This window comes from Ornithorhynchus anatinus, chromosome 15, assembly GCF_004115215.2.
Source record: "Ornithorhynchus anatinus isolate Pmale09 chromosome 15, mOrnAna1.pri.v4, whole genome shotgun sequence".
Classification (NCBI taxonomy): Eukaryota; Metazoa; Chordata; class Mammalia; order Monotremata; family Ornithorhynchidae; genus Ornithorhynchus; species Ornithorhynchus anatinus.
In genome coordinates, this window is record NC_041742.1 from 1,178,149 (window position 1) to 1,197,667 (window position 19,519).

General features: G+C 62.7%; 3 protein-coding genes across 8 annotated transcripts in view; 2 read left to right on the forward strand and 1 right to left on the reverse strand.

Annotated features, from left to right (window-relative positions):
• The first annotated feature begins 2,639 nt into the window (after positions 1 to 2,639).
• NME1 (NME/NM23 nucleoside diphosphate kinase 1) lies at positions 2,640 to 5,646 on the forward strand. 3 transcript variants are annotated; one of them, XM_029079573.2, is made up of 5 exons: positions 2,640 to 2,746; positions 3,790 to 3,919; positions 4,603 to 4,704; positions 4,924 to 5,036; positions 5,389 to 5,646. In XM_029079573.2, the coding sequence occupies exons 2-5, from the start codon at positions 3,794 to 3,796 to the stop codon at positions 5,504 to 5,506; spliced, it is 459 nt and encodes a 152-aa protein (XP_028935406.1). In that variant the 5' UTR covers positions 2,640 to 2,746; positions 3,790 to 3,793; the 3' UTR covers positions 5,507 to 5,646.
• A 3,554-nt stretch (positions 5,647 to 9,200) lies between these two features.
• NME2 (NME/NM23 nucleoside diphosphate kinase 2) lies at positions 9,201 to 11,326 on the forward strand. 2 transcript variants are annotated; one of them, XM_029079575.2, is made up of 5 exons: positions 9,201 to 9,273; positions 9,394 to 9,523; positions 10,261 to 10,362; positions 10,452 to 10,564; positions 11,098 to 11,326. In XM_029079575.2, the coding sequence occupies exons 2-5, from the start codon at positions 9,398 to 9,400 to the stop codon at positions 11,213 to 11,215; spliced, it is 459 nt and encodes a 152-aa protein (XP_028935408.1). In that variant the 5' UTR covers positions 9,201 to 9,273; positions 9,394 to 9,397; the 3' UTR covers positions 11,216 to 11,326. The 2 variants fall into 2 exon arrangements, with proteins under 2 accessions (XP_028935408.1, NP_001191682.1); NM_001204753.1 differs by lacking the exon at positions 9,201 to 9,273 and having other exon boundaries at positions 11,098 to 11,323.
• A 4,773-nt stretch (positions 11,327 to 16,099) lies between these two features.
• The window catches only part of MBTD1 (mbt domain containing 1), a 34,411-nt gene continuing 30,991 nt past the window's right edge, over positions 16,100 to 19,519 (reverse strand). For all 3 annotated transcript variants that reach the window (XM_029079918.2, XM_029079916.2, XM_029079917.2), the window contains exon 17: positions 16,100 to 16,326. In XM_029079918.2, coding sequence (XP_028935751.1) covers positions 16,208 to 16,326 — 119 coding nt within the window. In that variant the 3' untranslated portion in view covers positions 16,100 to 16,207. The remainder of the gene's footprint in view (positions 16,327 to 19,519) is intronic.

The following is a 19,519-nucleotide window of genomic DNA, read 5'->3' on the forward strand; positions in this document are numbered from 1 at the left end:
ATTTGTTAAGCTATGTACCAAGCACTGTTCTAAGCGCTGGGGCGCAGGAATGTGTCTGTCGATTGTTACAGAGCACTCTCCCGAGCACTAGGTACAGTGCTTTGCACACAGTAAGCACTCGATAAATATGCCTGAATGAATGGTCCGCACATGGTCAGCGCTTAATAAATGCCACTGATCAATCGATTCATTAACAAATGCCATAAAAATAGTATTGTGTTGACTATGTGCAGAATACTGTACTAAGCGCTTGGGAGGGTACAAAATAACAGAGTCGATAGACACGTTCCCTGCCCGCAACGAGCTTACGGTCTACAATCTTGCTCACAGTAGGCACCCAGTATAGAGCCCGGCCTACTGCAGTTGCTGAAATGATAGTGAAAGATTGCTACATTTGATTATTCCTTTCCTCGTGTCCTCCCTCGTCCCGTTTTATTGAACTTCCCCCATCTGATCTCAAGGTGCGCCAGGTGGCCGGCCGAAACCCCGGGGGAGGACACGCCTGATACACGGAAAGAGCCCGGGTTTGGGAGTCAGAGGTCGTGGGTTCTAATCCCCTCTCCGTGACTTATCAGCTGTGTCACTTCTCTGGGCCTCAGTTCCTTCATCTGAAAAATGGGGATGAAGGCTTGGAGCCCCACGGGGGACAACCTGAGGACCTTGTATCTACCCAGCGCTTAGAACAGTGCTGGACACATGTAAGTGCTTAATACCCGAAATTATGATTATTATCCGTGACTCCTCTCTCATTCAACCCACTTATTCAATCCATCACTAAATCCTGTCGGTTCCTCTAAAATCCGCCCTTTCCACAGAGCTACCGTGTTCATCCAATCAGTCGTCCTCTCCCTCCTCGATTGCTCCATCAGCCTCCTCGCTGGCCTCCCTGCCTCCTGTCTCTCCCCGCTCCAGGCCACCCTTCACTCCGCTGCCCGGATCACTTTTCTACAAAACCGTGGAGGCCACGTTTCCCCACTCCTCAAGACCCTCCAGGGGTTGCCCGTCCACCTCTACGTCAAAGAGAAATTCACCGTTGGCTTGAAGGCCTCCTCCTACCTCGCCTCCCACGACCCGGCCCACGCGCTTCTCTCCGCTAACGCCAACCTTCTCACTCTTCCTCCATCTCGTCCACCTCGCCGCTGACCTTTAGCCGCTGTCCCGCCCTCCCTCCTCACCGTCAGAGCCTTAACGAAGGCCCACCTCCTCCAAGAGGTCCTCCCCGACTACGCCTTTTCTCCCCCTCCTCTCCGCGTCACCCGGATCGGCTCCCTTTATCGGATTCCCCCTCCGGCCCCCTCGGCACTGATGTCGCATATCTGTAATGGAAGGACCTGGCTTCTGATTCCGCCTCGGCCACCTTGGCCGGGTCACCTCACTTCTCTGGGCCTCAGCTTACCTCATCTGGAAAATGGGGATTAAGGCTGTGAGCTCCAAGCGGGACGGGGATGCTGGCCAACCTGATTAAACTCTATCTACCTCAGTGCTTAGAACAGTCGTCGGCACCGAGTAGGCACTTAACAAGTACCATAATCATTATTATTGTATAATAATAATAATGTTGGTATTTGTTAAGCGCTTTCTATGTGCGGAGCACCGTTCTAAGCGCTGGGGGAGATACAAGGTGATCAGGATGTCCCACCTGAGGCTCGCAGTTAATCCCCCTTTTACAGATGAGGGAACTGAGGCTCAGAGAAGTGAAGTGACTCGCCCACTGTCACACAGCTGACAAGTGACAGAGTCGGAATTCGAACCCATGACCTCCAACTCCCAAGCCCGGGCTCTTTCCACTGAGCCATGCTGCTTCTCTATTTACGTTAATACCTATCTCCCCCATGTATCTGTTATATTATTAAAAATGGTACTCTCCAAACCACTTAGAACAGTGCTCTGCACACAATGTGTTCCCCGCTCGCAGAGGAGTGGTGTGGCCTCGTCGAAAGAGCGCGGGCTTGGGAGTCGGAGGACGTGGGTTCCAATCCCGGCTCCGCCACTCTTCTGTTGTGTGACCTTGGGCAAGCCACTTCACTTCCCTGGGCCTCAGTTCCCTCATCTGTAAAATGGGGATGAAGCCCGCGAGCCCCACGTGGGACAACCCCGTTACCCTGTATCTACCCCAGCGCTTGGCACATAGTAGGCGCTTAACAAATACCATTATCATTAATAATAATAAATGCGACCGACTGAATGACTGAATCCCTGGTCGCTGAGAACCAAGCGCCACTCGGGATTCATTCCTTCCTACTTATTGAGCGCTTACGGGGCGCAGAGCACCGGACCGAGCGCTAGGCCGCGGGGCTCCCGGGCCGCTCCCCGGGCGCCCCCTGGCGCCGGCCCGCGGCCCTGCAGGCTGCGCGGGGGAGCCGCTCCATTACGTCACCGCTCGGCCCAGCCAATGGGCAGAAGGCCGGCTGGCACAGAGAGCCACGTGGCGGCTAGAGAGGCCCCGGGGCCGGACGCGGTGGGGGGGGAGATTGCAGCGCCGCCGCGCGGCGGGAGGTCCGGGCCGGAGGACTGGAGGGCCCCGTCGGCCGGAAGCTGGGTCCCGGCGCGGAGCGGCTTCCGGTGGGGCGGCGCCCAAGCGGCCCCCGGAATGCGGGGCCCGCGCACAAACGTTCCGGGGCCCGCCCGCCGCCACGTGGGGCCGGGCCGCAGGGCGCAGGCGCAGAGCGGGCGAGGGGGAAGGGGGAAGCCTCTCTCCTCTCCTCCTTCTCTGCCTGCAGGCCCGCCCGCTCGGGGACTCTCAGGGGTGAGGGGCGGAGCGCAGGGCACACAGTGGGAGCCTCGGGGGGGCCTGCTGGGTGGGGGTGGGGATCCCCAATAGGGGCTAAGGAAGGGGGTGGGGGGGGATCCCCAATGGGGGCCGGGGAGGGGGTCCCCAATGGGGACTAGGGGAAGGGGGTGGGGGGATCCCCAATGGGGGCCGGGGAGGGGGTCCCCAATGGGGACTAGGGGAAGGGGGTGGGGGGATCCCCAATGGAGGCTGGAGGAGGGGGGTCCCCAATAGGGGCTATGGGAAGGGGGTGGGGGGATCCCCACTGGGGGCCCTGGGAGGGGATGGGAGGGCCCTGGGAGGAGGGGGTGGGGGAGGAAATCCAGGTGGGGACTGGGGGAGGGGGTGGGGGGGGATCCCCAGTGGGGGGTCTCGGTGGGAGGCAAAGGCGGGGGTGGGTGCTGAGGGCGGGGTTGGGGGCATCCAGGCGAGAGGCAAAGGCGAGGCCCGGAGGGATCCCCGCTGCGGCTGTGGCAGGGCATGAGTACCCAAGTTTGTGTATTTGGGGGTGGGGGGGAGTGTGCGGAGGGGTCGCCCGGCAGGGGGTCATACCCACCCCCACCCCCTTCTCCCATCCCCGTGAGCCCACGCGACCCCCGCTCCAGGCCCATCCCGGGTCCTCGTCGCCCCCGCGGTTCCGACTTTTAACCTTTCCGTTATCCGGATCAGAGCCCGTCGGCTCCATCCCCCGGGCCCGGGCCGGCAGACGGACACCGAGCGGACCCGGGTCCGGCGCCCCGGGGCCCAGATCGGCCCGGGCCGGGGGCGGGGGCGGAGGGGCGCGGGCCCGAACCCGCCCCGGACCCGGGAACCCTGCCCTTCGTCCGTCGAAGCCGTAAGCGTCGTCCATCGGCGATCTCGACCGAGCGCTTCCCCGGCGCGGGGCACTGTACTGAGCGGTCGGGAGAGTGCGGTACGACAGAGTTGGCCGACGCCATCCCCGCCCTCACAGAGTGTAGAGGGAGTTAGCGGGCGGCGTCCGGCCCCCCCGGGTGAGCCTGTGACCGCCCCGCCCCCAGGACGATGGCCACCAGCGAGCGCACGTTCATCGCCATCAAGCCGGACGGCGTCCAGCGCGGCCTGGTCGGGGACATCATCAAGCGGTTCGAGCAGAAGGGCTTCCGCCTCGTGGCCCTGAAGTTCGTGCACGTGAGTGACCTCCTCTCGAGGGACTTCACCTGCCGGCTCCCTCCCCCTCCTCTTCTCGGCCCGTTGGGGAAGCTTCGTCCGCCACCCGGGGAGCCGGCCGTTCCGTTAGCGGCACTTACTGAGCGCTTCCCGTGGGCAGAGCGAGGGAGTCAGAGGTCGCGGGTTCCGCTCCCCGTCCCTTGTCGGCTCTGTCACTTGGGGCAAGCCGCTTTGCTTCTCTGGGCCTCAGTTCCCTCATCTGACGGCTCAGTGGCAAGAGCGCGGGCTTGGGAGCCGGAGGTCATGGGTTCGAATCCCCGCTCCGCCACTCGTCGGCTGGGTGACTGCGGGCCAGTCACTTCCCTGGGCCTCAGTTCCCCCATCCGTCAAATGGGGATGAAGACTGCGAGTCTCACGGGGGACAACCTGATGACCCTGCCAGCGCTGAGAACAGGGCTCTGCCCATAGTAAGCGCTTAAATGCCAACATTATTGTTATTAAAATGAGGGTGAAGACTGTGAGCCCCACGTGGGACAACCCGATTACCACGTATCCCCCCCCCCAGCGCCTAGAACAGCGCTTGGTGCATCGAAAGCGCTTAACGTCACTGTTATTATCTCTCCGCCGCATGCCCTCTCCCGACCCCGTTGCCTCTCTGGCTGACCTTCGGCGGTGTCCCCGCGTCCCTCCGTCCGGCCACGCAGGCGTCCGAGGACCTGCTGAAGGAGCACTACCTCGACCTGAAGGATCGGCCCTTCTACGCGGGGCTGGTGCGCTACATGCATTCTGGACCCGTCGTGGCCATGGTGAGCGTGGGCGGCGGCGGCGGCGGCGGCGCGGGCCGCTCGGGTGAAATCTCTGCTGATTTCTCCTGGGCCGGCGGCACAGCCGGGTGACCCGTCGTCCCCCCCGCGCCGGGATCGGGGGCGGCCGGCGTGGGATCGTCCCCCGTCGGGGTCAGCGGGTCATGAGGGTCTCCGTCTCGGCCGGTCCGGTCCCCCCGCCCCGACCGGCGCGCCGCACAGGTGTGGGAAGGGCTGAACGTGGTGAAGACGGGCAGGGTGATGCTGGGGGAGACCAACCCCGCCGACTCCAAGCCGGGCACCATCCGCGGCGACTTCTGCATCCAGGTCGGCAGGTGCGTCTGCCGCGCCGCGGGCTGGGCCGGGCGCGGGGGAGTGGGGGTGACCCGGAGGGTGCAGGGCTGGCCTTCCCTTCTCCCTGAGGAGCGTTCCCCTTCCCTTGAGCGGGGGGCGGCCCGGATCCCGCCCCAGGCGACGCCGTTGCCCGCTGGGCTTCGGAAGCTTCCCCCTACCATGCCTCCGTCGAGGGCCTGCCCGCCGAGGACGGACGACCAGAACCCACCCGGCCTCCCGCCGTCCGTCCCCGAGCTTTCTCCACGAGGCCGTCCTCCCTCCGAGGAGAAACGCCAGCTGGGCGCGCCCACGTCCTCCTTCGCTGCCTGGTTCCCCTCTCCTCTTTCCCCTCAGGAACATCATCCACGGCAGCGACTCGGTGGAAAGCGCCGAGAAGGAGATCGGCCTGTGGTTCGGGCCGGAGGAGCTGGTGTCCTACCGGAGCTGTGCCCGCGACTGGATCTACGAGTGAGGCGGCGGTCGGTGCCCCGCGCCTCGTTCCCCGTGCGCCGGCCGGCCCGGCGGCGGCGGCCGCCTCCTCCCGCCCCTCGGAGCCCCCGCCCCCTGTCCTCCCTGCTGCCCGTCCCAATAAAAAGACCCTTCGAGTTGGCACGGCGGTGGCGATTCGGAAAGAGTGGGCACCGAGACTTGGGGGGTGGAGAAGGGACAGAGGCGGGCACGTGCGCGGGAGACACGATCTGTAAATCACTCACCCCTGGGGATCGCCTCCCCGCCGTTCTTTGCAGAGCGTCGTGTTGGATCCGGGGGAGAGTGAAGTGAAGAGACCTGGGCCCTGCCCTCAAGGGGCTTTGTTGGAAGTGGGGGGACGCTTGGAAGTGCAAAATGTACACATCCGGGGGTGGAGAAAGACGGCCCGGACCGCCCAGCAAGGATGGGGAAGACTCGAGTGAACGGCTGCCGGCGGCGGAGGCCGCCGGGGGTCGTGGGCATCACTCGAACCCGCCGCGGGGGCGACGGCCGGAGGCTCTGAAGGGGAGCCTGGCCTGGCGGATTTGAGGGGAGGGGGGGCGTCCCACGCGAGAGACCTCCGGGCAGGTCAGGAAATGTCTGTCCCACCCGGGGCCGAGGGTCTAAACGGGGAGGGAGGCCAAGTGTGGGATCCCCATTTTACAGATGGGTTAAGTGACCGCCCGAAGTCCCCCGGGGCAGGCAAATGGCGGAGCAGGGATTAGAATCTAAGGATCGAGGAGGGGAGAGGGGATGGATCAAAACCAGGTCCGAGGGGACGGGACCTTGGCGCCGGAGGGGCAGATCAACGAAATTCCACGGAGACAGAAGCTTGTTGGTACAAACCAGCCCGCACACTTTGCTCCTCTAACCCCAACCTTCTCAGTCTCCCTCCATCTCATCCGCTGTCGAGTTGAATTGCTGTAGGAGAAGCGGCGCGGCTCAAGGGGAAGAACCCGGGCTTGGGAGTCAGAAGTCGTGGGTGTGAATCCCGCCTCCGCCCTTCTCAGCTGTGTGGGCCTCAGTTCCCTCATCTGTAAAATGGGGATGAAGACGGTGAGCCCCACGTGGGACAGCCTGTTGGCCTTGTATCCCCCCCAGCGCTTAGAACGGTGCTGGGCACAGAGTAAGCGCTTAACCCATGCCATCATCACAGTTGGGCAGGGATGGTCGATCTGTTGCCCGATTGTACTTTCCAGGCCCTTAGTGCTCTGCACACGGTAGGCGCTCAATAAATACGACAGTGAATGAGTGAATGAGGCACTCGGGGTAGATCATCAACCAAAGCGCTGGGGAAATAAGAACGACCGGGGTGTGCGTTGAGTGGTTGGGTGCTAAGCCCTGGGCGAAAGGAGCGGGGTGGTTTTAACGCAATCAGTGGTATTTTCTGAGCGCTCACCTTTTGCGGAACACTGTGCCCACCACTGGGGAAAGTACAACACAGCGGAGGTGTAGCAGTGAAGCAGCGTGGCTCAGTGGAAAGAGCCCGGGCTTGGGAGTCAGAGGTCGTGGGTTCTAATCCCCGCTCCGCCACTTGTCTGCTGTGTGACCCTGGGCAAGTCACATCACTTCTCTGGGCCTCAGTTCCCTCATCTGCAAAAACGGGGATTAAAAAATGTGAGCCCCACGTGGGATAATCTGATTATCCTGTATCTCCCCCGGCGCTTAGATCAGTGCTCTACACCTAGTAAGCGCTTAACAAATACCAACATCATTATTATTATTAGGCGGAAGACTGCACGGATCCAGGCCCAGGAGCTCGCTGTCCCACCCGAGGTAGACAGGGAGCCCATCATTGGGCAGCGATGGTCTCTCTCTGTCGCCCAGTTGTCCATTTCAAGCGCTTAGTACAGTGCTCGGCACAGAGGGAGCGCTCAATAAATACTATCGAATGAAAGGTCGGCAGTCTAAAGGGGAGGGAGAAGAGGTGCTGAACCCCCGTTTTACACAACGGTTAAGGGACCCGCCCAAAGCCGGCCGGGGGGCAGCGGGATCTCAGAACAAAGTGGGGGGAGACGGGGTGGGCCAGAGGCCCGTGAGACGACAGAGACAAAGAGAGATAGAGAGAGCAAGGGTTGGAGCGAAAGCAGCGTGGCTCAGTGGAAGGAGCGCAGGTTTGGGAGTCGGAGGTCGTGGGTTCGAATCCCAGCTCTGCCACCTGTCAGCTGGGTGATTCGGGGCAGGTCACTTCACTTCTCTGGGCCTCAGTTCCCTCATCTGCCAAAGGGGGATGAAGACCGTGAGCCCCACCTGGGACAAGCCGATCACCCTGTATCTCCCCCGGCGCTCAGAGCAGCGCTCGGCACATAGTAAGCGCTTAACACCAACATGACTACGAGGATCATTCAACAGGATGCCCCTCCGATGGTGGTTTTTGAACGAAGAGAGGCCGGTGGTTTGAAGAGTGGTAGTCGGCCTTGGGCTGGCCCAGGCGGTCGCCCCTTCAAAGCCCCCCTGAGGGCCCGTCTCCTCCGAGAGGCCTTCCCTGACTGTTGTACACTGCAAGCGCTTAGTCCAGTGCTCTGCCCATACTAAGCGCTCGATAAATGCCATCGAACGAATAAGCCCCACTTGCCTTCATCTCCCCTTTTCTTCTGCGTCCCCCTGAATCGCTCCCTTTCCTCTTCCCCGCCTCAAAGCGTCGTCTTCCCCGTTTATAATTCTATTTATTTTATTGCCTAATTAGGCCCCAGTCTGGGAGCCCGGCCTGGGCGGGGATTATCTCTCTTTATTGCTGTATCGTTCCTTCCGAGCGCCTAGTACAGCGCTCCGCACACGTTAAGTTCTCTGCGCCTCAGCTCCCTCATCCGGGAAATGGGGATGAAGACCGTGAGTCCCCGGTGGGAGAACCAGATGACCCCGTTCCCACCCCGGCGCTTAGAACAGTGCTCGGCAACGACCTGCTTGCCCAGAAGCAGCGTGGCTCAGTGGAGAGAGCCGGGGCTTGGGAGTCCGAAGTCACGGGTTCGAATCCCCCGTCTGCCACTTGTCACCTGTGTGACTGTGGGCGAGTCACTTCAGTGGGCCTCAGTGACCCCATCTGGAAAACGGGGATGAAGACCGGGAGCCTCAGGTGGGATAACCTGATGACCCTGGATCTCCCCCAGCGCTTAGAACAGTGCTCTGCACACAGTGAGCAGCAGCGTGGCTCAGTGGAAAGAGCCCGGGCTTGGGAGTCAGAGGTCATGAGTTCGAATCCCGGCTCTGCCACTCGTCAGCTGGGTGACCGTGGGCGAGTCACTTCACTTCTCTGGGCCTCAGTGACCTCATCTGTAAAATGGGGATTAACCGTGAGCCTCACGTGGGCCAACCTGATTCCCCTGTATCTCCCCCGGCGCTTAGAACAGTGCTCGGCACATAGTAAGCGCTTAACGAATACCCAAATTATTATTAGATTCCACCCCAGCGTTTAGAGCAGTGCTTGGAGATAAAGTGGGGAACTTGTTTCCACCCCAGGGCTTAGAACAGGGCTGGGCCCCGACCCGCTCACCTTATTTCCACCCCAACGCTTAGAGCAGAGGTCGTGACCTGGTGTCCCCCCCCCCCCCCCCCGCCAGCGCAGTGCTTGGCACAAGGTGAGCGCTTCATCATCGTCCCCAGAGCGGTGGCGTCTGCTGAGCGTCCTTAAAATGGTAAGGGATGGTGATGGGGGGGGCGGGGGTCGCCCCTCCCCCTCCCCGCCCCTTCCGGGTCCCGGAAGCCCCCTCCTCTCCCTCCCTCTGTCCCCGTGTCGCTCGGTCTTTCGGTGTCGGTCCCCTCCTCCTGCCCGCCGTAAGCCCACGTGGAGGGGATGGGGGGATTTGGGGGGATTGGAGGGACCCTCCCCCTTTTTCCCCCTCCCCGTGTCTCGGGCTGACCCCCCCCCCCGCCCCCTCCCCGCTCGCCCCCCAGGACGATGGCCACCGGCGAGCGCACGTTCATCGCCATCAAGCCGGACGGCGTCCAGCGCGGCCTGGTCGGGGACATCATCAAGCGGTTCGAGCAGAAGGGCTTCCGCCTCGTGGCCATGAAAATGCTCCGGGTGAGGACCGCCCCCATCGCCCCGCCCCGGGACCCCCCGGACCCCCACAACACCGGACCCCCCAGACTCCACACCCCCGGACTGACGGACTCCCCAGATTCCTGGACCCCCAGACCCCCGGACTCCAGACCCCCAAGATCCCCAGACTCCAGACCCCCGGGCCTCCCACCCCGCCGGACGGCCCTGGCCCATGGAGCCCCGTGCCCCCCCCCCCCCCCGGGCCCCCTTTCCTCCCTGCCCTCGACCCCCAAACTGCCCCACTTTTGGACATCGCCCCTCTCTCCTCCCTGCCCTCCTGCCCTCCTGCCCTCCCTCTTGCCCCCCGCCCTCCCTCCGGGAGGTACCCGAAACAACCAGAGGGCCGGGCGGGGCCCGGCCGGGCCTGGCGGGACCAGCCCGACCTCGCCCCCAAGGTTAGCCTCATCCAAGCCCACCCCTTTCCTTCCACCCCACCCCCTGCCACCGTCCTCTCTTGCCCGTCCCCCCCCCCCGCCCTCACCCCCTGTGCAAATGGCCGCGAGTCCCGGCCCCCGGGTGGCACCCATCCGCCCTGATCTCCGCTTCCTCCTGCTGCTGCTCCTTTCCTGGCCGGGAAAATTCAGCCACTGGGAGAGGGGGGAGAGATCAGATTTTTGGTCAAGAGGCTACCCCGGCCCGCCTCGGATGAGCTCGAGCCGTCCCGAAACCTCCCTGCCCAAACCCCGTCTTCCCATTCCTCCTCCTCCTCCTCCGCGCAGGCCTCCGAGGAGCACCTGCAGCAACACTACATCGACCTGAAGGACCGGCCCTTCTTCCCCGGCCTGGTGAAGTACATGCACTCGGGGCCGGTGGTGGCTATGGTGAGCGGGGCCGCGGGGGGCCGAGGGGGGGGGCCCGGGTCTCGGGGGGCCGGACCACCCGCAGCCGGGTCCCCTCTCGCCCTCCGCAGGTGTGGGAAGGGCTGAACGTGGTGAAGACGGGCAGGGTGATGCTGGGGGAGACCAACCCCGCCGACTCCAAGCCGGGCACCATCCGCGGCGACTTCTGCATCCAGGTCGGCAGGTGCGTGGTGAGACGGAGGAGCGAGTTTCCCCCCGCTCCCCTTCGCGTCCACCTGACCCACGGGAAACCCGGCGCGCGCGCGCGGGATTTACTGAGCGCGGCCCGCCGGGCCGAGCGCTGGGTAGAATGCGTCGGAAGCAGCGGACGCCTTCTCTGCCCGCAAAGAATCCCTCAAAGGGAGAGGGTAAAAAGAGCGGGAGTTACCCGCGGCCCGGCGGCCGGAGCCCGGACCGGGAGTCGGAGGGACCCATCCGGCCGGGCCCCCCGTCCGCTCCGGGACCTTTGGCGGGTCTCCTCGCTTCTCCGTGCCCCGGTTATCTCATCTCCCAAACGGGGGTTAAGACCGTGAGTCCGACCCGCTCACCTCCTAGCCGTGCCTGGCACCTAGTGAGCGCTCTAAGGAGTACCGTTAAGACGCCAAAGAAGAGAAAAGTCTCGCTTCCCGAGTGCTTAGTAGAGGGTCCCGCGCCGCGTCCCCGGCTAGCGGCCCCCCGGAACGCGGCCCTGGCTCACGGGGCCGGGCTTCCCCCTAGGAACATCATCCACGGCAGCGATTCGGTGAAGAGCGCCGAGAAGGAGATCGGCCTGTGGTTCAAGCCCGAGGAGCTGACCGACTACAAGTCCTGTGCTCACGACTGGATCTACGAGTGAAAGGCGGCGACGACGGTCCCCGACCCCGCCGCCCGTCCCCCTTTCCGCCGACGTTTGTAAGGACGGTTTCCGTCTTGGCGGAAACTGCTAATAAACACCGGGAAACCAGCAGGCTCCCGTCCGGTTGCTGGGCGTCTCGGGGCCGGGGAGGACCGGGCACGGAGCGGAGTCCGGGATGATCCATCTCTCCGTCCTCGTTTATCGAGCGCTTATCGGGTGCGGAGCCCTGTGTTCGGCACTCGGGAGAAGGCAATCTTAACTGGTAGAAGCGTTCCCCGCCGCTTACCAAGAGCTACGTCCACCGGAGACGTAAATACATTAAAGATCTCGACTGAAGTGCTGTGGGGCTGAAAGGGGGGTGAAAGGGGGAGCAAGGGCCACGCAGAAGTGAGTGGGGGAGGAGTCGGGGGTGGGGACTCTTGGAGGGGATGCGGTTTTTAATAACAGGTGGAAGGTGGGGAGAGCCATGGTCGGGTGGACACGGAGAGGGCGGGCGTTCCGGGCCAGAGGCGGGACGCGGGTGAGGGGTTGGCAAGGTAGAGGAGATGGAGGTCGAGTGAGTAGGGTGGCATCTCGAGAGCCCAAGTCGGGGCGCCGGGCTCTCGTAGAGCAGCCGGGTAAGGCGGAGGGAGAGCCGAGAGGGCTTTACAGCAGAGGCTTAGGAGTTTCTGTTGGACCCGGGGGTGGACGGACATCCAAGTAGAGACATCCCGAAGGCAGGAGAAGCAGCAGCGTGGCACAGTGGAAAGAGCACGGGCTTTGGAGTCAGGGCTCATGAGTTCGAATCCCAGCCCTGCCACTTGTCAGCTGTGTGACTGTGGGCGAGTCACTTAACTTCTCTGTGCCTCAGTTCCCTCATCTGTAAAATGGGGATTAGGACTGTGAGCCCCACGTGGGACAACCTGATTCCCCTGTGTCTACCCCAGCGCTTAGAACGGTGCTCTGCACATAGTAAGCGCTTAACAAATACCAACATTATTAGGAGGAGAAAGACGAGCCTGCAGGGGAGAAAGATCAGGGCTGGGGGTGTAGATCTGGCCATCGATAGTATCGGAGCGCTGACTGCGTGCAGGGCACTGGACTAAACGCTTGGTGGATAGGTTCCTGACCCACAACGAACTAGAGGAGCAAACAGATGTTAATAGAACTTACAGACATGGATACGATCCCACAAAGATGGTCGGTCAAGCCACGGGAGCAAATGAGTTCCACAAGGGAGTGTGTGTAGACGGGGGGGACCCCGACACCCAAGCGCTCTAGCTGTCCCTTGGCCCCAGCTTTAGCTAAGAAGGGAGAGATGGGATTCCAGGGGCCGACCTCTCCTGACCGGAACGGAGGACACGTCCCACAAAGCCCACGGGCTCGCTTGGCTCCGTACCAGCCTTGGGGGGGTCCCAACCCTTTCCCCTATCAGCCGAGAAACCGCTAATTGGCCCCAAGAGACCCGATGAGGTGCGAGTCCGCCGTCTGACCCCGCCCCGGCCATAAGACACCAGCTGTAGCGGGGGGTGGGGGCGGCGATGGCATCGAATCCCCTTCGCGCCCAGGCTCGGGCTGCGATTTGAGGAGCGGTAGGGGGGGACGGGTCGGCTCCACGGAGCCAGGGGAGCCTCACCGGACCGGTCCGAGGCCTCCCGCGAGGACGACGGGTCGGCGGCTCCGCCGTCGGCAGGGTTCCTTATGGGCCCTGCTTACCTTAGGCAAGGGTGCTCCGCTTCCATCTTCAACGTGCTGACGAGTCAAAGTTAGCAGAGGCGGGGGGATTGTTATTCTTCTTTTCCCTTTTTACACGCAAAGAGTCTCATCGGTGAAACGTTTCCATAGTTTATTTTGTGTAAAAAAAGGTAGATTTAGTGAATTATTTTCATCTTGTACACAAAGTTATATTTTTAATGCTTTTCACATCCATGCTGAACGCCTGTAATTTTGGTAAAAAGGAAAGGAACGGTAATTTCTCCAAAAGCTTTTTTTTTTTTTTTAAACTTCAGTTATGTACACTGGAGAAAGTTTAAATATACTTCCTCTGACCACACGTGTTGCCAAGAAAATAAGGTTAAATTTATACAGATATTGATTTCTCTATCAAATACATACAGAAATGATGTAAAAACCCTAGGCAATTACCTTGACCTCTAGCCCTCGGGATCTGCCCCGGGACAAGGAGCTGATGCTTTTTTTTTTTTTATTTCATATAAAGGACTGTGGCTTTATTTAAAATCTGAAAATCAAAAGGAAGAAAACCCAGTTTAATCACAGTTTTTTTTTTTTCTTTCCAAATCCCTTCCCAATATTAAAGGATCGTTACCAAATATATAGCACCATAATACAAATATTGACGGGAGGGGGGGATTCACATCACGCAAAAGGAATCGTTTTAAAAAAACAAAAAGAAACCCAGAAGCCAAAAACAAACACTGAAACCCGTGTTAGTATCCGTCGACCGACAAGTGGAGAGCGGCTCCGAGCTCCCCGGGGTCGTCCCGGGGGGCTCCCGCGGACCCAGGCGGGGAGGAAATGAGAAAAGAAAAGCTGGGGGATGGGAGGGAGGGGAGGAAGAGGAAGAGGAGAGGGGACAGCAGTACATTTCCAACCAAGAGGGCCAACGGGGCGGTCTAGACACATCAGTATTATTTGGGTCACCTCCAAGACAGAAACCGAGCGGGCCCGGTGCCGCCGCGGCCGTGTCCGGCCGCGGCCCGGGGGCGGGGACGGGTCCCGGCCGAGGGCCCGGGCCGAGGGCGGGCCGACCGACCCCACGACGTCCCCCTCCTCCCGTCGGGCCAACGGAGCCGGCTACCCACGGGCCCGTCCGTGCTCGGTGGCGGGGGGGAGGGCGGGCGGGCGGCGGGGACGGCCTTGCGGGCCCTCGGGGGCAAGTTCGGTCGACTCCGTCGTGCCCGGGTTCGACGGCCTCCTCGACGGATGCGTTTTCGGGCGGATGGCCCCCGGGACTCCCGGCGGGCGGACGGGATGGGACGGGGCCGTCGGACCTGCGCGCCCTCGGCTCAGGGAGCCTCGCCGCCCTCGAGGCGCGAGGGCCGAGGTTTCAATTCCGAGACGGATCCCGGGCCGAAGGTCTCAGAGGGAGGCCGGTCCGCCGGGAGCCGCGCGCGGCGCCGGCGTCGCTCCCGCGCCGGCCGGGTCCGCGGCGAGGCGGGCCGCCTCGCGCCCTTCCGTCGCGCAGGGGCGGCGACTCCGCGGGCCGACGCCGTCGGCCCCTCTTGCATAGAATGAGGCAGACCCGTGTGCGCTACCAATGCAACGTATCCCCAGAAGGAGCGCGGTCTCTCGGAGGAGAAAATTGCTGGTTTTCGACCGTCTGTGCACGCTCGAGTTCGAACAGTCCGAGGCCCGCGGCGGGCTTCGGGGGCGGCGAGGGGAAGGAAGGAGGGAGGGAGGGAAGGAGAGAGGTCGCAGCCCAGGAGGTCCCAAGGGCTGGGGACGTGGTGCCTCCCGCTGCCTCTGGTTAGCCCGGCCGCCGGTCCCGTCCACGGGGCGGTCACTCTGAAGGCGGGGACAGGCCGAGGCCCAGAAGCACTTGCAGAACATAATGCAGTTAATTCCTGAGAATTTAGTTAATGAACCTTCCTGGTAAAAGCCGAAGCCCTCCGCTCTCCGGTCTCCACTGGGAAGCGAGCTGAACGCACAGAACGAGGCTCCCCCGCTACGCCCGGGACCCCTCCCGCCTTCTCTCAAAACCATTCCAATGGTAAAACTAGGGATCGTTACCACGGTCCACGTTATTTTTCACATTTTTATTAAGATTGCTTGTAGCTATAATGCAATAAATGTCTATCTTTTGGGGGGGGAGTTTTTTTTGTTGATTTTTTTTTTTTTTTTTTTTTACAAATTTCTTTATAAAAGGTGGGAAACAAATCTAAAACAGTTAAAGCCAAACTCATGGACCCTGAAATTTACTTGGCTTGGGTCCGCCAAATCTACAAATTCTCCAGCTGATCGAATCCTAAAAGAATACTTGGATTTCACCTTTCAGGCCCGAGAGGAGAACCAAGAGAGCCCCTCGGGCCGGAGAGCCCCGGGGACCTTCTGGACCACCGGGCCCTCACGCCCCTGGGCCGGTACAGGCGTGAAGACACGGTCCCGTCCTGATCCCGAAGCTCCGACCGCGGGGGCGGGGTGCGTTACGGGGGGCGAGGGGGCGGAAGGGGTGGGGGGCAGCTGGGCCAGCGGCTACCGGCGCGGGGGGAAGGAGAGACGGGGACGGGCGGAGGCGCGGGGCCCGGCGGCTTCCTCCGCGGGCGGGCAACCGAGGCGGGAAGCAGAGCGACCGAGAGCACCTGCCTCCCCGCTCCCGTTGTCTCCCGCGGAGACGCTCGGCCTCAATCCCGGCCGACTTTTCCAGTTTAGCTCTTTAGTGTTCAGAGGGCGTCCGCCGTTTCCTCATAGAAAGGAGAGCCGCCCGGCCGGCCGCCGCCCCTCTCCCACCGGGCCGTCCGGCCTGCCTCCGCTGCCGGCGGCCGCCCGGGGAGGCGGGAGACGTGCCCGGCGAGAGCTCCTCGACTCTCCTCTCCGCCTCGACTTGTACCAGAAAGGTTCGCTCCGAGCGACCGTCCGTTTGGAACCACCTTCCTAAGTGGTTTCCTGCAATCCTGCTACTTAAAATGCTAGTCTTACCAAAAAGTTAGAATTTCAGTTCTGGTTAACAACGCACGATAAACCCGAGTGTGGAAAATATTACAAAATTCTTCCAAAAGCTTCAAATACAACACAAAAATGTCCATCTTTTAGAAATCGAAAACTTCCCCCTCCCTTCGCCGTTCCCTCCCGCCCGCGCCCCCACCCCCCCGACTAAATCAGTTGCCCTACCCACCTCAGAAATAAAAAATAAAATTAAAAAAAAAAAAAAAAAAAAAAAAAGGGAAATCTGAACTTAAATCTCTTCTGGGGGCGGTCCCGGTCCCCGCGGCGGAGCCGGCAGGCCCGGGGACGGGTCGGCCCTCAATCGCGCTCCCGCCCGGGCGCGGAGCCGTCTCAGGGTTCTTGCTTGATGTAGTGGCTGGCGGAGCCGCCGCTCTCTTGGTCGGACGCCCCTTGGAGGAAGCCGTACTCCTCCCCGTCCAGCAGCTCCTCCTTCAGCTGCAGTGGAGTCACTGGTGGGGAGAGACGCAGAGAGACGGGACACACAGAGACAGAGAGAGACACAGAGCCATTTAGCCTCGCCGCCCTCCGGCACCCTCCCCGGGGAACAGTGACTCCGCCGCTCCCCGTCTGGTGCGACTCGACAGGCCGAGGAGAACCCGGGCCGGACCATCCCCTCCGACCGTAGCCTCGGGCGGCAGACCCTCGGGTCGGACAACAGCGAGGTCGCTCTGCCCGCCCTTCTGAATCCAGAAGAGATCTCGGCGGGGCGTAAAAGCAACAGTCTTGCACTGATATTGGTGTGTTTTCCGACGCCCGCCCCCCCGGGGACCTCTTTAAGCCAAAACGAGACCCGCCGGGCGACGGCAGAGATCTGGTTCCCGCAGGGGAGCCCCGCTGGGGTGAGGCTAGGGACGGCCCCCGCGGTCTGCCCCAAGACAGATCAGCAGGCTGGGTGGTGGCGCGTGTAAAATTGCACAGATAGCCCCCAGACTCAGAAAGAGTTTTAAAACGACGAACGCCACCCCCCTCCCCCGCCCAAATAAAGCCGAGTTTCCAAAGTAAGACCCGAAAAGCAACTCCTGGAGGCGGGCGGGAGGAACGACGCATTTCCCTCATCGGGTACGGAATCGGGCGACAGGGAGCAGGAGAGAGGAGGAGAGGGGGCCCACGAGGGGGACCCGGCGGCCGGGGAGAGGGGTCACGGCCCTCCGAGTCGGACCGCGGGCCGCGATCCGACAGCTGACTCCGAGGCAGGTGCGGGGAGGGGCAGGCAGGGCGGCGAAAGCGTTCCGGGAGGCTTCGGTCTGGACCGGCCGGCCGCAGCAAAGCTCTGGGATGGGCTTCTGTGAGGTCTGGAACCATGGAATGAGGAGGAAGGGACAGGCAAGAGAAGGGTGGTGGCGCATTCACTCGGCGGCAGTTTCCCAGAACTCGCCGATTCCTTCATCCAACCTCTTCCTGATCCCCCTCTGCTCCCCAGGCCCCGATCTGACTCCGACTCCGGTCTCTCGGGCGCTCCTTCGCCCCGAAACCGTTAGCCTCTCTAGCCGGTGACTGACGAAAACAACGTTCTGCCCCAACACGGAGTCTGGAGCCCCCGGTGCCGGCCGCAGAACAGCTCACCGGAACGGGGCGCTTCCGGACGGTCCCGTCGCCCCGCCTCCGGCCCCTCTTCCCCCGGCCGGGGCCCGGTGCGGCTTTCCCCTCAAGGTCCCCGCGGCCGCTGACCCCTGACGCCGCCGAGGGACGCTCCTGAGGGTGGGTGGAGGACTGGGGCAGAGGGCAGCCCGGGCCTCCGCTTCACCCCTGGGCCTCGCCAGGGCCCGTGCCAGACCCAGGGGTGGGACTCGCCTGCCAGGCTGAGCTCTCCAACTCCCGCCCTCCCCGCCACCAAAAACACACCACGACGTCAGCCTGACCGACAGCGTGCACACGCCGTAAGCCTCCCCTCGGACCCAGCAGTGAGTCCGGGTGCGAAGACATTTGGCTCCCTATTCCGGGGCCGGTGGGCCGAACCGCACGGAGACGGGCCTTCTCGGGTAGCGAGGGCCGCGGCCAAGGTGACCGGCGGTGGGCCGGAGAGGGCAGGTCTCCAAGGGCCGGCCTCAGCCCGGCACAGAGGGGGACGGCCCCTGAGAAGTCAACCCGGGCTGAGTCACCCTAGGGAGGCCGATGGGCACTCCCTGGGGCGGCCCACCGGGCAGCATCCTGACGGCGGCACGCCGTGCTCCCGAGACCCCCCCGCTGCCCGTTTCTCCCTCCGCGGTCCAGGTGGGGAGGGGGAAAAGAGTAAGGATCAGAGAGGGAGCTGGGGCTCCGCTGGACCTCCATCTCCCAGAGAAAGCAATCCATCTGGATGCTTCTCCCACACCGGGACTCCAACACCGGCACGGGCTGGTGGGAGAGCCCGGGACCGGGGTCGGCACCCCCGGTTTGGCCTGTCTGGGTCATCTTGGGCCAGTCGTTCATACCCTCCAGCAGGGATTCCTGTCCCAGAGGAGGATGAACCCCCAGAGGGTCTCGAGTCACTCCAGCCCACCCCGCCCACTGGTCCAGCCTTTGATAGCTTGGGCTCTGCACCGGTTACACCTTAACAGTTCAAAGACAAAGCTCGCAACTTTTTTTTATCGGCCGTCGTGCGGCCATCTGACTTTGACCTAGCCAAGTAAACCCAAATGAGTTCTACTGCCTCGCATGAAAGACCGGCTAAAAAGCACACGCACGTCACCCTCTTCACGTACACGGAACACGACGCGCGTGCTCGCACACTCCCTTCCTCTCCCTCTCTTCCTCCCGGGCTTACTTTAATTTACCGACTGGCCCCTGAATCCCAGTCAAACCCTGACGAGACCTTTCCCAACCGATGTGATGCCATGAAATGCCGTGAGTCGCACACAAGCCAACCCTGGCCCCGGGGGGTTTCCGTGCTGAAATGCGGGATGCACACTTGTCGGACGGCCAGGGGGGATGGCGGGGGGAGGGGGTTTAACCCTGTGGCCCCGTCAGGCTACTCGAATAGATCCCAGGCCTCTGGCCCTCTCCTCTAGGCGAGCGAGCCCGGGGCACTGCAGAAAAGGGCGGTCTGTAAGGAGAGCAAGCCGCCGGGGCCGGACCCCTCTTCTCCCAGCGCGTCCCCACGTCCGCCCCCCTGCCCCGGCGGCCCAGGGGCGGGTCCGGGAGGAGCCCCGACAGGAAGGGCCGGGCCGGCGGGGCCCAAGTTACCTGTTTCGAGGCCGGGACTGAACTCTCGGCTAGTGCTGGGAGGTGGGAAGACCTCGGGGGCTGTCTGTGCTGGAAGGGTTCGATACGGAGGAGGGGTCAACTCTTCGTCCCCCGAGAGGCTCCTCCGCCCCCCGCCTGACACGGGCAGGCTCGACAGACTGACCGGCTTCTTCCCCACCGGGGTCTTCCTCTCTAAACATCAAGTCAGACCGCAGTGAGCTTCCGCCCGGCGGGCCGGGCCCCACGGCCCCCCCGACGGCCCGGGGGGCGCCCCGAGGGGACCGGCCCCCCGCCGTGAGCCTTCCGGGGACCTCTCGCGGGCGTCCCCGGGACCGGGCGGAGGTCAGGTCCCGGCTTCCCATCCGCCTCCGGAGACTGCCCGCCGGCCCGCCTGCCCCCCGGGAGCGGCTGGAGCCGGGAGGGGAGCCCTCTCCCCCGTCAGAGGGAGCGCTCCTTGGGGACAGGTGACAGGTTCTGCGT